The sequence below is a fragment of the Plectropomus leopardus genome, chromosome 12, assembly GCF_026936395.1.
Source record: "Plectropomus leopardus strain MGB_pleo_1.0 chromosome 12, ASM2693639v1, whole genome shotgun sequence".
NCBI lineage: Eukaryota > Metazoa > Chordata > Actinopteri > Perciformes > Serranidae > Plectropomus > Plectropomus leopardus.
Genome location: NC_142187.1, coordinates 18,053,453 through 18,068,085, shown reverse-complemented (window position 1 = coordinate 18,068,085; position 14,633 = coordinate 18,053,453). Strand labels below are relative to the sequence as shown.

The following is a 14,633-nucleotide window of genomic DNA, read 5'->3' as shown; positions in this document are numbered from 1 at the left end:
ATATTGCCAAATAAGTGCTTTCACTTTTTGCTTTAACACCAAATCCGCCACCATCGTCCAGTCTGACTCCTGCCACTTCACTGCTGTACACAGCAAACACTCTCTTTCTGTTTATAATTGTAGTGTTCGTTCAAGTATTGATAAAGTAAGCAAAATGAGGGTGGGGGCGGTGGGCGAGTAATGTCATTGTTGTATGCAGCTACGGCGACAAGCCTAGCGAACACCCTGTGGTGCCTGGGTGCTGAATAGTGCATCACAGTTGAATGAAGTCATCACAGTAATGTGACATGTCTCATATGTGGCCTTCATTGTCTTCTCTTCTCCTGTGGCTGGTTATCCCTCGCCCTTTATGCTCCCCCTTCCTCTGCTGGATGTCCCCTGACAGAAGGCCTCCACCCGCCCTCTGATCCATGGGGCTCTGCCAGGTCGATGGTCCAGCCTGGTTATTCTGCCATGCTGGGCAACTCCCCCCATCTGAGCCAGCATGCTCCCTTTACGGCCATCAACCCCCAAGACAGACTGGTGAGTTGTGTCTTCGCACTTTGGTCTTGTTTTTCTCTGAAGACATAATGAGGTCTTTGACACTTTTTGACTAATGCATCATTGAGGGCTTCTGTCTGTTTGTGCATAAAAATCACTGGATGTGTTTGCTTCCCAGAAACGGCAGCCGCTGCCCCTCTCTCCCCAAAACTACCCCATGCATGGCAGTGAAGTGAATGGGGCTCATCCTGCTGGCTTCCACTCTGGCCCCGGCAGCTTCGGAGTCCCCAGCCACACACCCCCTATGGCTGACACCATCATGGGTAAACCCTTTAATGTGTGCTTTTTTTTTGTGAAAATTGCTGTTTATGTTTTCATGCAGTATTGTCATAGGATAGCAAAGAATCTAATTGAAGTGCGTTTTATCCACCCAAAAAGCAAATCGAGGTGCCGTACCTGGAAGTTCAGGTGACGAGATCGGAAAAGCCCTGGCATCTGTAAGTGTTAAAAATATATATATTTAGAGTTACATATTTCACACAAGACTCAAATGTTAGTTATCATCTTTCTACAGCATAGTAACAGAAAAAAGTCAAATTTCAGTGAATTTAAACCAGATTCTTTCTTTGTCCAGATCTATCCTTCAGACCCACACAGTAACACCTTCCCTCCGTCTCCGTCTACTCCCTCTGGCTCTCCACAGGCTGTTTCAGGTGAGGGATTAAAGCAAGTCTTTTTTCTGAAGCCTCAAAGTTAGCTGGTTGTTTAGTAGTTTTGTTCAGGGTCTTAACTGTTGTGTAAGGGGCTGATAAAATCTTTAAAAAGTGTGTTGTTATTGTAACTAATCCTGAATGGATCACAGTGACAGTGTAGCTCCATCTGTTGGGTTAAAGGTGTAAGTAAAACATTATTTTTAAGATTCTTTATTTTTGTTTATTTGGTGATGTTAACGTTCTCGTGCAAATTCCAACACAATTTGTCAGTGAAACTTATTACTTAAAATACATCACATATCCCAGGAAGACAATCACTATCACTTATTTTGGGCATGTCCAACAGTAAATACTTTTTGGCTATATTTGCTATTAAAAATACATTTAATTGGGAAGAAGTTATTTTGGGCTAAAATGAAAACACAATACTTATTTGAACATTGAGTGTAACTGTTAAAGGCAATTACAAAGAAAAGGCATTAACTACAGAGGACTGGCACAATAGCATTAATTAAATCTTTGTAATGGAAAGAATTACCTACTCAATGAGTCTTCAGGAAATTAAATTTGAGGACATTTTGAAGATGAAATGTATATTTCCCTGAAGTACTCTTCTTTTGTTTATATTTGTTAATTAAAAATCTTATTTTCATTCTCATTATTTATCTCAAATTTAAAAAAAAAACACTCCATGTTCTGTAATTGTATAGTATAAAGCTGAAAATATGGACCGCTCTGTAAAAGTACCTAACTAAAGATGACTGTGTGAAGTTAGCTGCTGCTGTTAAGTGATACCAAATGAAGGACAAATATTTTTTACAAACATATATAACATTGGTGACTGTATACTGACTTGTTTCTGAATTGCCGGACTCAGTTAACACTCAATTAGCAATTAAAGATCAAAACAATGACAAGTGCTCACCTTAACTGAGAGGCCATATAGCAGTCATAAAAAAACATCAAGCTATCAAGATTGTGTATATGGCAAGTAAAAAGCTACAAACAAAATGTCTCCACAGCATTAGCTTAAGTAAAAGCATGACTGGATCTAGCACGGATCAGGGTTACCGTTGATAAATCTGACTGATTTGCAAAATATGAATAACCCAGATTGTTTTTTAGTCAGTTTTCATGTGCTGGCACTAAACAAAAATGGGATGCAGATACATTTTGCATGCCGTGCCTGCACATTTTACAGGTAGTTAGTTGCAGACGCTGGCATTTTTATCTGTACATACTGTAAATATTACTCATGGTACGCCATCCTCAGCTTAACCTTCACTTGATCTCTCACACACCATCCAAATATAACTTATGAGAGAGGAAGGGGGAATACAGTAAAAATAAAATGAGGGTGGTGACACTTCCCCATTTGTCTCTGGGCTGGGTTCATGTGAAAGCTCATTACACACTTGGGGGGAAAAGATAATGATCATGAACCCAATAAAGATGAAATAAGGAAATACCTTACTTTAAGGTTGTCAATTTAATCAATCTTTGGCCAAATATGGGCGGGAAAGTAATGTTTTATAGATTCTCTATTTACATGTTTCATATCTCCATCACATTAGTAGTAGGAGCGTTTTTAAGACTTGTGGACATTCAGGGCGTAGCCTAGATGTCTGCTGGGCTGATCGTCTCCTGGGATTTAAAAAAAAAACAAGCCCCTTTTTGATGCTTTTTTAAAATATATTCTGGCATTTTATTTACATTCAAGGCAAAAAGAAAAAAACAGTACTCTTTCTCTAAACAACAAATTAGTGGGACACTGTCTGACAATGTTAGGAGCTGCACCTCTTTCAATACTTTCAAAACCACCTTGAAAAGACAGTTAACCCTTTAAAATCTGGGCAAATTGGCTTGATTTCTTTCAAAAACAAAAACCCCAAACCAACAAAAAACAAAACAAAACAAAGGGGAAAGAGTAAAAAATCACATAAAACAAATAAAATAAGTAAATGAACCAAGAAACTGCTTAAAAAACATAATAATTCTATAAAATAATTCAAAATACATTAATGTGATAATTATAAATATGAAGTTTTCTGGACCTTGTCACTATTTTTATAGAAATAATTTTCTAAATCTACATTTGTTTTTAGCAATATGCAGGACAATTCTTGCCAAGTTGCTCTTTGCCTTTTTTGCCTTTTTTTTTTTTTTTATAGAAATATTGCACAAATTTGGAGCTCAAAAGTTTTAATACATGTGAAAGGCATTTGAAAGCAGCACAAGAAAAGTGATGACACTCTGGGGTTCAAAGAGTTAAAAGTTACTCAGCTCTGTACTCACTGATCTTGGCCTTTGGACTTGTTTTTAATTTGACATCCACCTTTTGTGTGCTATTGTGTGTGGCTTTTTTATGTGTTATATGTGTGATGTGCTTTTTGCGTAGCTTAATGTTGCATTGTCTGTCTCGTGTCTTCTTCTTTGTATCACTTCATATAATGTGTGCTTCATATATATTGTTTGTCATCTGTGCTGTTTGTTTTTGGCTTTAAAATAAATAAAAATAAGATGGTCGATGGGTCGCCTGACACCCCGTTGCAGGCCATATTTATCCTGTGGGCCATAAGTCGAGAATCGTTGGTAGTCTGCTGTTCCTCACTGAGGCCTAAGCTCAAGCCCCAGCTGCATCAGTCATCTACTTGGTAGTGGAGCTTGTTTTCAGGAGTGCTTCTTGTTGACCGACCGAACGCTAACATCTCTCTGTGAACTTGAGAAAAAAATGGAAAATGCATTTAATGGAATATCAAACATCCACGACTAAGTTCTGGGCCATTACCTGTGAGTTAATATGTTGGTATCAGTGTGAGAACATGAGCTCAGCTGATATGAATCAAAACCTTGTCCTTTTTTTTTTTTTTTTTTAGGCTCTGCATCCCAGTGGACTCGGTCCTCCGGTCAGGCCACGCCTTCTCCCAACTTTGAGTCCATGGTGAGTCAACGTGTCTTTTCATTTTAACATCAGAGATGCACCAAAAGATCATTGGAGTAAATTACAAAGGGGGATGCTACAGTCACTCATGCATCACCTCTGCTGCTGTCTCATCCTGTATTATTCTTCATTCTCTGTAGCCGAGTAAAGTGGAGGACCGTCTGGATGAAGCTATCAATGTTCTTCAGCGTCACGCCAGCGGACAAGGAGGGCAGGGCCTGGCTGAGATGCACAGCCTGCTCTCGTCTGGTTTAGGGTTGCCTCCTGCCTTCACCAGTGCAGCACTTGGATTGACCAGTCGCCTGCCAGGACTGGTGAGATGAATGAATAGCAGCACAGGAAGCCTGTCTAGAAATCACCTGATATTTTCAGTGTAACAGTGAGAACAGTTTACCTGTTTTTTTAGCTATTTTCAAGGTTCACACAAGGTGCTTGGGGTGATGAAGTACTTGAATTCCACAGTCAGAAATTTAAGTCCTGGAATACCTTGAAAATCAGTCTTCTTAATTTTTACTTGATCCTTGAAAAAGTACTTTGCTATAACTGAGAGGAGAACAGAATGATAAATGATTTCATAAATTGTATTAAATAATTCTTTAGAAAGCAAAGAACAGCAGTGGTTGCCATTATTAACTACTGTCGTATGAGCGCCAATTGATGGTTAACACCATTAAATGGTCAGCACCAGGATGTTTTGCTAGCCTGAAAACCAAAGCAGCATCAGCTGTTATCGCAAGTGTTGAGCTGTAATTTGGCAGTAAATAAGCAGCAGTTAAATAATAATAAACTTTTTTAATGCCCTGGTAGCATGTTTGCTCCCTTTACGAATGTTTTTTTGCAACAGATGGTTGTGAAGAAAATAGTATCAGCCTTAAAAATAAAAACGAGTGCTTGAAAAGTTTATTGAAAGTCCTTGAATCTGACTGAATCTGAAAACGCCTGTCTGTATGAACCCTGTGTTATGCTACAGAATTCTTACAAGATCACTGAAACTGTTAAATTGTTGTCCTGAAGGTGTCTGGTCACCATGAGGACTCTGCAGGTCTGCCCTCTAGTGGAGGACTAATGCACGGACACCACGGCCCCGCATCTGTGCAGCCAGGCTCTCAGCCCGACGGTTTCACCGGTAAGACTTCCTGTTTGTTCTCCACCCCTCTGTTTAATATTCTTTTTCAGGACGGTTGGTAACACTTTGCCACCATACGATGTTGAATAATTTTCTTTTTTTCTGTATGTATATTATTCAGCATCTTTGTGTTTGAATTTTCTGTTCAGGCCTGTCCAGTAGCCTAAATCGCTCAGCTGGTCCTGAAATCAAACGGGAGGATAAGGAGGATGATGAAAATTGCTCCGTCACCGACAGGTCAGAGGATGAGAAAAAAGACATTAAAACCCGCCTTCGAACAAGGTATATAAAACCTTCTTCTCACACATGTATACTCATCTGTCATTGCATGAGACTTAATGGCATATAATTCTGCTGTGGTTTAAATATAAAATGTATCAGAAAATAGTCTTTCCTAAATTTTATTCTAATTAATTTCATATTTATTTCAACAATAGACTAGTATATTAATCTCAAAACAGGCAATTAATATTGAAATTACTTTAGTTGTGCTTTACTTTTTTCTATATCTGCTTTAATTGGATTATAAAAAAAGTCATTTGTAAAAGAGGATGCGTAGGTAGTTGGCGATGTCATTTACCTAGTAAAAGTGGAAATGGAGGATAAAAAGAATATTAACCCCTAAAATGATAATTTGTGTATTAAAAACAGCACAAAGTTAATAAAATCTGTCAGATACAAAGCTTAATGAACAGAAAAGGCCCTAAACTAGAAAGCAAACACAGACAAAAGACAAGTTAATAGCCAATGGTTGGAAGACACAGAGTGAAAAGTTACAAGATCATCACTTAATCTTGGACGTAATGAAATCACAATTGTAAACACTGCTGCAGTTGTTGATCACATTATCTTACACGCTGTTGTTTTTCATCCAGTTTCAGCTTAGCTGCTGTTCTTCATTGTTGATGCTGTGAATTTCCATTTGGAATATTTTTCTTGATTCTTTACCAGCATTTCAAACACAGCCACATACAACATATAGCTCCCGGACTGTGCTGTAGTTCAGACATTGCATCTCACACAAAGCTGTTAACTTTTTTTGTCATTTACTTTATCTTCATGGTTCTTTAGATGTGATGGAAACGTTTAGCTCCTGATTCCACTCCTGAATATTCCTAATGTGACCCACCTTTGTAGCAGTGTTTGTAATTGTCATTGAGTTGAGCATTTTATCCCTTTCCATATGGTGTCGGTGGACATTATTAGAGAAATGTACTATACACCATTATTGGGAAGTTATTTTCAGTGAACTGTACCCAAACTGTTGTTTCATTTCCTCCTCACCTGCCATTGGCTCTCTGCTAGTCTGGATGATGAGGTGGATGACGAAGATCTACCAGTGGAGATTAAGGCTGAGCGGGAGAAAGTGAGGAGGATGGCAAACAACACCCGTGAGCGGCTACGTGTGCGGGACATCAACGAGGCTTTTAAGGAGCTGGGCCGCATGTGTCAGCTCCATCTGAGCCACGAGAAACCGCAGACCAAATTGATTGTGCTGCAACAGGCCGTTAACGTTATACTCAACCTGGAGCAGCAAGTTCGAGGTCAGTGGGTGTCCAGGGAGGAAGGAAGAGGAGGGGAAGGGCCTCTCTACAAAATAAAACTCCCACACGGCTTCACTTCCCAGCTCCTGACATGTCCTGCTGCTCATCATTTAAAATCATGTTAAAATGTTAATTCCTTTGGCTCCACTTGTGGTGTTAAACAGATTGGCCCTCATTTATCAATCCAACGTACAAACCAGCGCAGATCCGAGCACAGAAATCGTCTCATGAAAGTGTTAGAATGTGATTCATGAAACTGTCGCATCTTGCCAATAACAGCGTAGAAATTTTCGTTCTTCGATAAATGTGGCTGATAATAAACAATTGTCATTTAAATATCCTTTCCCAAGATATTGTTGATTTAGAGGCCTCGCCTCGAGCGTTGAGACGGGGAGAGTCGTGTTGCAAGAGACGTCCAGTTTAAATAGGTTTGTTCTATTTGGCAACCTAAAAAGTGGCATCAGAGGAGGACAGGAAAACACACAATTAAAGTATTTAATTTATTTATTCATGATATTTATCAGCCCATAGGCTGCACGTATTAATTATGTTTGCCTATATTTTATAATATTGATATTGTTATAATAGTCATATAAAAAGTTATTATTGACCCAGAGCAAAAAGCTCATGGCTGCGTGTATCAGGTCTGCTTGAGTTTCGGGAATAACAGTTGGCAGGGGAGACACTCACACACCATCTGTATCCAAGCCAGACACAGGAAAACTGTAATCGCCTTGGCTACTAGTATTTAAATAATTAAATCATGTTTTTTTGTTTAACGATATAAACATGCTTTGGCTCGTCAGTATTTTAGAAAATATATATTTAAAAAAAAAGGTTTCAGATAAATGAAGACAACTGCGAGCTGTGATGGAGAGCGTGGAAATCTAATATTTTTTCACATTTACTGTGCAGTTTAAGTGATTGCTACGTGGCTGCAAAGATGCCAGTCAAAATATGGTCTCATGGATTTACCTCGCTGTACCACAAAGTCCACACTGACTCCAGCTTGCGTACACAAGTTCAGACCTGACATGAGATTTGATCGTGGCCTCGGCTCACTTCCACACTGGTGAATGCCGCGCTTCGCGTCTGTTTTCTGTTGTTTGCTCATTACATAAATGTGGGCCATTATGCCACTTATTACCAGCCAACACTCGTCCACCCCAAAAATGATCCACAAATTGAGGACATGGCAGAAGGAAATGAAGCTGTGTGACTGTTTTTTAAGACACGCCCATTCTCCAGTTCATCTTCTAAGGTTTTCGTCCTCTGGTAACACATACAGGACTGCTACTTGTTCTGATGCACTATGTGTTGCCCCGTCTAATAATTGGCCGTCTGTTTCCACTGTGAAAATGCTTACATGTCTTTGCCTCGCCCTTTGTATTAACACATCTTTTTGTGCGCTCATTTGCTTTTTCCTTCATTAAGCTTTTAGTAAACCACAAAGTCATTTTAATTTCAAGGTTATTTCAGCATTATGATGTCTTTTTTTTTTTAAAAAAAAAAACCTTTCTTTCATAGTCTGTTCACTGGCACCCCAGGTAGCATGAAAGCAGGGTTGTCACGTGTATTAACCTTTCGTCAGCTTTGTTGCAGTGTTTCTGTGCCGCATGTCCCAGCCTTTCAAGCATTAACCCTTTCATTTTTTGCCACCTTGTCTTTTGAGACAAACCTTTCCATTTTTCCACTCACTCCCCCGCCCTCTGTCATTTTCTTTTTACAGATATCAACAGTGACCTCCTCTTCCTCACATTCAGATAAATACATCTCCTGCTGCTGATGTATTTAACACGATGCCCTCAGTCTCTACTCTTGGCTTTTTTTTTCTTTTTCTCTGTGGCTTTTTCTGTGTTGGCAGAGGGTTTTGCTTCCTCTCTCTCCCTTTCTCTCCTTCTCTTCATAACTTCTCTCATTCTGCTGGACAGTCACCATATCCCCTAGACTTCCATCCTGGACCCCAATGACCAAAAGAAATCATTGTTGGTTGGTTCGACTGCAGATTAATCAGACCTGGTCGCTCACGTTGTATCTTGATCTCCAGAATATTTGTTCCTGACTTGATATCATTAAGTGTCGCGCGTGCTCAGCCCACAACATTTAAAGTTCTTGAGAATACATCTGTTAACTTAAAGATGTATTTTATTTAAAAAAAAAAAAAAACAATTCCCGCCGCACCACTCACTCTCCTGCAGCACAGCCCCACTCCACTGGGATCTTCTTCAGCCATTTCACTGGTGTCATCTTGGGTAAAAAGCTTGAACTTAGCATCATACATATACTAAAAAAACTAAATTTCCCAGTATCAGAAGAAGGATTTTTCAGTGATAAAATATTAAGTTAAAAGCAGTTTTATACGTTTAAAAGAGTATGAGTGCAGTTTAAGTGAGAACGTGAAGCCCAGGTTCAGCAAGGGTTGTGATTTGGGTTTGTTAACCAGCCCCTCCAACCCCCACTTCTCCTCCTGGCTGCAGCATTGTCTCAGTGACCGATGAGAACCTGACTGCCGAGGAGAAGGAGCAGAGGGAGCGTGAGCGCCGCCATGCTAACAACGCTAGGGAGAGGGTACGCGTGCGCGACATTAACGAAGCCTTCAGAGAGCTGGGCAGGATGTGTCAGGTCCACCTGCAGAGCGACAAGGCCCAGACCAAGCTTATCATCCTGCAGCAGGCTGTCCAGGTCATAATGGGCCTGGAGAAGCAGGTGCGAGGTAGGTCAGCCAAAACGGGAAGGTCTGATCCACATCAACCAACCAACCATCTCTTATCAGAGCTGCACAAGTTGCCAGCTGCTCATCTGTAGGAAAATCTCTTCTTTAATTTCGTTCTCACTTACTGTGAAGCATTCACTCTCTTTGCTTTTTTCTCACATCACTTTGATATACGGAGAAGAAAGGGAGAATGTTTGAGGAAGTATATCCCTGCTTTTCTGCCAAACACCTGCAATTCTCATCGTACTTCTCCATTTCCTGTCTTTCCTTTTCCCTCTTCTGTTTTTCCTGTCTGTCGTTGACCTTTTGTATGTTCAAAAACCCCGCTTTAATGTCTTAAAGGAGCAGCGTGTAAGATTTAGGGGGATTTTGTGGCATCTAGCAGTGCGGAGTACAGATTGCAACCAGCTGGAAACTCTGGTTAAAGTTCCTTCAGTGTTGATTGTTTTTACGTGGAGACAAATTATCCTCAGAGTCTCTTTCTCCCCAGAAGAAGTGGACCCGGTTAATATTGGCAAAAACACTGAATAATACAGTTTCTCGTTGCAAATCCGTGTTTCTCCAACTGTGTTCATGAGAGACAGACCGCTAGCACAGCACCTGCTAATGCTTTTTTCTTCAATAACTTAAGATCCAGACGTTTAGGAGGTTTTTACTGGGAGCTGAATTATGCACAGAGGTCTCTTCCTCTCTAAAACAAACGGACGTGATGAATCAAACTTGTGAAATCACTAAATAAAGCGGTTTCACATTTAAAAAATCAGTGTTCTTCCGACGCTCTTGACACAGAGGGGCTGCCAGCTTTTGTGGCTGACGCAAAAAAGGGAAATGTCCCATTTAAAACCAGTGTTTGATTTGTCCTTTCTGGGCTACTGTAGAAACATGGCAGTGCTACATGGTGATCTCTGTTGACTCTCCGCTCTTCATGTAGATGTAAACGACTCATTCTGAAGGCCCTGACACACCAAGCCGACTTTGGGCCACCGGTATGTGCCCTGCACTGTGCACCTCGGCTTTTTTTCAGCAGAGTTAGCATGCTGAATCTGTGCCAGTGATGGTGGAGCCTCGTGATGAATGACATCACTCTGACTGGCCGTTAAACTCGGCACACAAGAAGAAAAATGGAAGTTAGGAAAGTAAACAAAAAGCTAAAGTAAAGCGGGAGCGAGGTCGAAAACAAACTTGTTATATCAAGTCGTTTTTCCTTAGCCATTGCGCTCTTTAGCAGAAACATGTCCTTGTGGTTTGTCTTTTTGTTCACAGACGCACAGTAAACATGCTTTGTTCTTTCAACACTGGATTGTGTTTATGTGCTAACTGACTAACTAGCATTAACACGGTCGCCCAGTTTCCCTTTTTGATTGACAATTACAGACAAACGTTGTCTGTATTATTTCTTCTCACGCAGGCGCAGAATATAAATGCTGGTTGATTGTCGGTTGGAATCTTTGCGGCGTGTTTACATGCAACTTTTTGGCTGAGACACAGGGGACGCGAGGCTGCACACAGTTGTCTTTGTAGTTGCTAGTTCTTTAAACATCAGCGTCGTGTGTCCAGACCACAGGGTAGTGCAAACATGATTCTCATTTAGTTAATATACTCTAAAGAAAACATACTTATTATACTACGTATTATTAATTCCCCCTAAATCCTGTACACTGAACCTTTTCAAGAGCTCTGAGGGTGAAGCATGATGAGATAATCTCAAGAATTCCTGTACTGTTTCCTAATCTGTGTGTTGGTCCTTTTTTTTTTTTTTTTTCAAAGAGCGTAATTTGAACCCAAAGGCTGCCTGCCTCAAGAGGAGAGAGGAGGAAAAAGTTGCAGGCGTGGACCCCCAGATGCAGCTGGGTGGGGGCCACCCTGGCCTCGGAGGAGACGGACATATGTAACTCTCAGGTCAGTCTGCACAGTTTGCACACTGGAGTTTGTTGTACCTGCAGATTATAGATATTAAACAATAGCTTGTTTTCATTTTGTGAAGATATTCATTCATTTTTCTCTTTTCTCTTCCAGTTCCTGTTGATTGTACAGCCCTTAGAACACGTGGCCTTAATCTATCATTGTCATGCATCTCAGTGTGTGTTAATCAACTCTCGGAAAGCACACACGCACACACACCTCATTACTGACAAAGCAGGTGGCCACATTCCTGACGATGAATACAAAAGTAACAAGCACACTCTCGCAGAAAGAGGGGAAATGTATTAATCTTAACACGACAACACTTTGAACCGAGGACACCGGTTTGGAGACAGTGGAATTTGGACATAAGGACGTTCTTATGATCATGTTTTTGTAAGACATTTTGGAGAAAAAAAATTGCTTTTACATGTTGGGAGCAAAACTTGTTTGGATCAAATCAAACTTTTTGGATCAACTGCTTGTGAGCAGAGTTAGGATTTGTATTGTTGGATGAATATTGGCATTCCCATCTGAAAAGCAGGTCTTACATTCTTCACAGGCAAAGAGGGACAACCAGGTTTCTATCTTATGATTGATTGAACAAAACCCGGTAAAACGTGCCAGAAAGGAGGCCTGATGCATGGTGTTTAAGAAAAAATAGCCATCATGATTATCTTCTCATGTGATGACTGAATTACAGAGGCAGGTTTGGAGACATCAGAGCAATCATAGAGCTGATTCCTTTTTTTTTGTATGCTGGTGTTTCTGGATGTTGTTTTTGGTTTTTTTTTTTAATTTCTTGCTTTGGCTGAAAAGGTGCCACAGTCTCTAACTCACCCATGTGGTTTTTTTTGTTTTTTTTTTGTTTATTTTTAACCGTGGAGTCTTATCTCGTAAGTCTTGTACATCTGTTATGGTCACTGCCATGCAAGTGCAACGAAGAGACCGTCGGAGAGAGACCCTCCACTGACACGAACGCGAGCAAAGACTCGACACAAATCCAGGAACCACAGTGATTATGAATCGAACGTGCACATCCCAACTGGTTGGACTCGAGCGCAAACATCAGTCACACATCAGTCTCAGCCTGCCCCTGTCCAATCACACCTGAAGACTCTGTTACAGCACAGTGAACTCACTAAACTGAAGTCTCGGAGCAAACTGTATCACATTTTGCCAGAAGACAGAAATAATTGAGTATTGAAAGGGATCATGAGTGTTCCTGCTGCCCTGTAGAGAATTTACTCGCCATTGACGGACTTTTTTTGGGTTGTTGCTGTGTGTTGAGCATTTTGTGTTTTTTCTTTTCCCCTTTTGAACAATTGCAAAGCCTGTTGTAAGGATCTTCCTTTTTTTGTAGAATGATTCATCATTGTTTTTATTATTGTTTTATTTTTTACTTTGTAAGATAGTTGTATGAGTTTTGTTTTTATCATTTGGAATGCTTTTCATTATTTTTTTTGTTTACATTGTTTAAATGTAACTCGATTTAGATTCCAGGAACAAAGTGAGGTGTTTTGTTTTTTGTTTTTTTTTTTTCCTTTTGTGCCAGGTGCTTAGAAATGTTAGAAATGACAAACTTATCTGGCTCTAACATCACATGTTGTGATAATGCTCTCTTTTTTAAGAAAAAAAAACAACAAAAAAAATGCATGTTTCAACACAAACCTGTCAGGCCAGTTGTAATTGGATTGTTTTGGTGTTCACGACAGTTTTCTCTTAAATGAAACTATTTTTCTTCAGCGCACCCCCCTCTCCTCTCCCTGATGTCCAGCTCCTCTGGTGAGCTTGTTGATTAGTTTGAGGAAGGGGCAGTAGGGGCGGTCTGCACAATCTGCAACATAATTCACTGTTTCATTGTGATATGAAGCATAAAATGAATCAAAATAGGGTGGCCTTAGTCATTTTCCTGACTTTGGGAGTTTTGATAATGGTTACTCACCAGTGCCTGAATACTTCTCTGCTACATGGTGGATGACGTTGCATTCGAGGATTTATAGGTTGTACCTTTTTATAATACAGATGTATAAAAACATATATACTTCATCTGACAGTGTCTCAGAACATCTAAATGAAGAATTGCTTTCACTGACGCCGACTGCTTCAGTGTGTCGTTAAATGTAAGATGACTAATAACTCGGTCTTCAACTTTGACGCTGAAAACTACTTCAAATGTTTCATCTTTTATGTACTGATTTTGTTAAGTATAATTTTGTCCTTGACTGGCATGTGCATTGATATGTATGTACAGCTGTATGATACGTCAGCTTCATCATTGTAAGCTGATAGTGATATGTAACAGTATTTGGTTTTCTACCTGTCATTTTTGTCACAAATCTTGCCCCACGGACTAGACCCGAGCATTATTTTTCAACTAATTTTCCTGCAGAAAATGTGGTGTTGTTGTGATATGAAAATCTCTACTGAAGACTTGTACTTTTTATTTCTTTACATGAAAGATTTTTTTTCGGCAGTATCTGAGGATTTTCTGTGGATCAAAACATGCACCTGATAATTTTTTTGTTAACAGACCCTTGTCCTCCACAACAGATGACCTGCTACAAATCTCTCTGTCTTCACTCATGTTTGGGGACAACATCTATGTAGGCTATGTCCTCAAAGTGCCTCCAGTTTCCTATTTTTTATATATAAAGTAGATATAGAGAACTGTTGTGTATATAACAGTAATGTAGCAATAAATGTGCCATTTTTAATAACAAAAACACAATTTTCCGATGTCTTTTTTTAAACCCATAAATCAAAAATCACATAATTGTAGTTTCCTTCCTGCAATGCAGCCAGGTAAGCACTTAAGCACTAAGTGGACTACATTTTCAATTGCCCAAATTATACCATTTATCAGAACCAGAAGCAGTAAAAACAGAAATTATCATTGAATTTTCATATTTCCAGCGGTCCATGGACACAGCATGTGTGTTGAGCGCTTCCATCAGAGAAATAACAACCAAATATGATGTTAAAAACTAAAATTTCTTCAGAATCACTTACTTTCTATGTCTTGTTTAAAATGTGCCCAAAAATAAATTGTTTGTACTAACCAACTAGCATGCACAACAATAGTGAAAAATAAGACTTTTTTTCAGCTTCAGGGTTTATTCCTCAGCTTTTAACTTTTAACTTTCAAACATCAGTGAGTAAATCTTTTAAACTGACAAATAATTCATGGTGGAGGGAGGGTGTTTCATTTACG

At 39.7% G+C, this 14,633-nt stretch overlaps 1 protein-coding gene across 3 annotated transcripts in view; it reads left to right on the top strand.

The window, feature by feature from the left end:
- Positions 1-14,150, top strand: part of tcf3a (transcription factor 3a) — a 35,699-nt gene extending 21,549 nt beyond the window's left edge. Inside the window, exons 10-20 of one of the 3 annotated variants that reach the window (XM_088085378.1) lie at positions 386-522; positions 659-803; positions 919-977; positions 1,115-1,193; positions 4,070-4,134; positions 4,275-4,448; positions 5,149-5,260; positions 5,410-5,497; positions 9,282-9,517; positions 11,285-11,416; positions 11,534-14,150. In XM_088085378.1, coding sequence (XP_087941504.1) covers positions 386-522; positions 659-803; positions 919-977; positions 1,115-1,193; positions 4,070-4,134; positions 4,275-4,448; positions 5,149-5,260; positions 5,410-5,497; positions 9,282-9,517; positions 11,285-11,409 — 1,220 coding nt within the window. In that variant the 3' untranslated portion in view covers positions 11,410-11,416; positions 11,534-14,150. Of the gene's footprint in view, positions 1-385; positions 523-658; positions 804-918; positions 978-1,114; positions 1,194-4,069; positions 4,135-4,274; positions 4,449-5,148; positions 5,261-5,409; positions 5,543-6,565; positions 6,805-9,281; positions 9,518-11,284; positions 11,417-11,533 lie in introns of all 3 variants that reach the window. The other 2 variants (XM_042497196.2, XM_042497195.2) reach the window with 2 other exon arrangements.
- Positions 14,151-14,633: the final 483 nt, after the last annotated feature.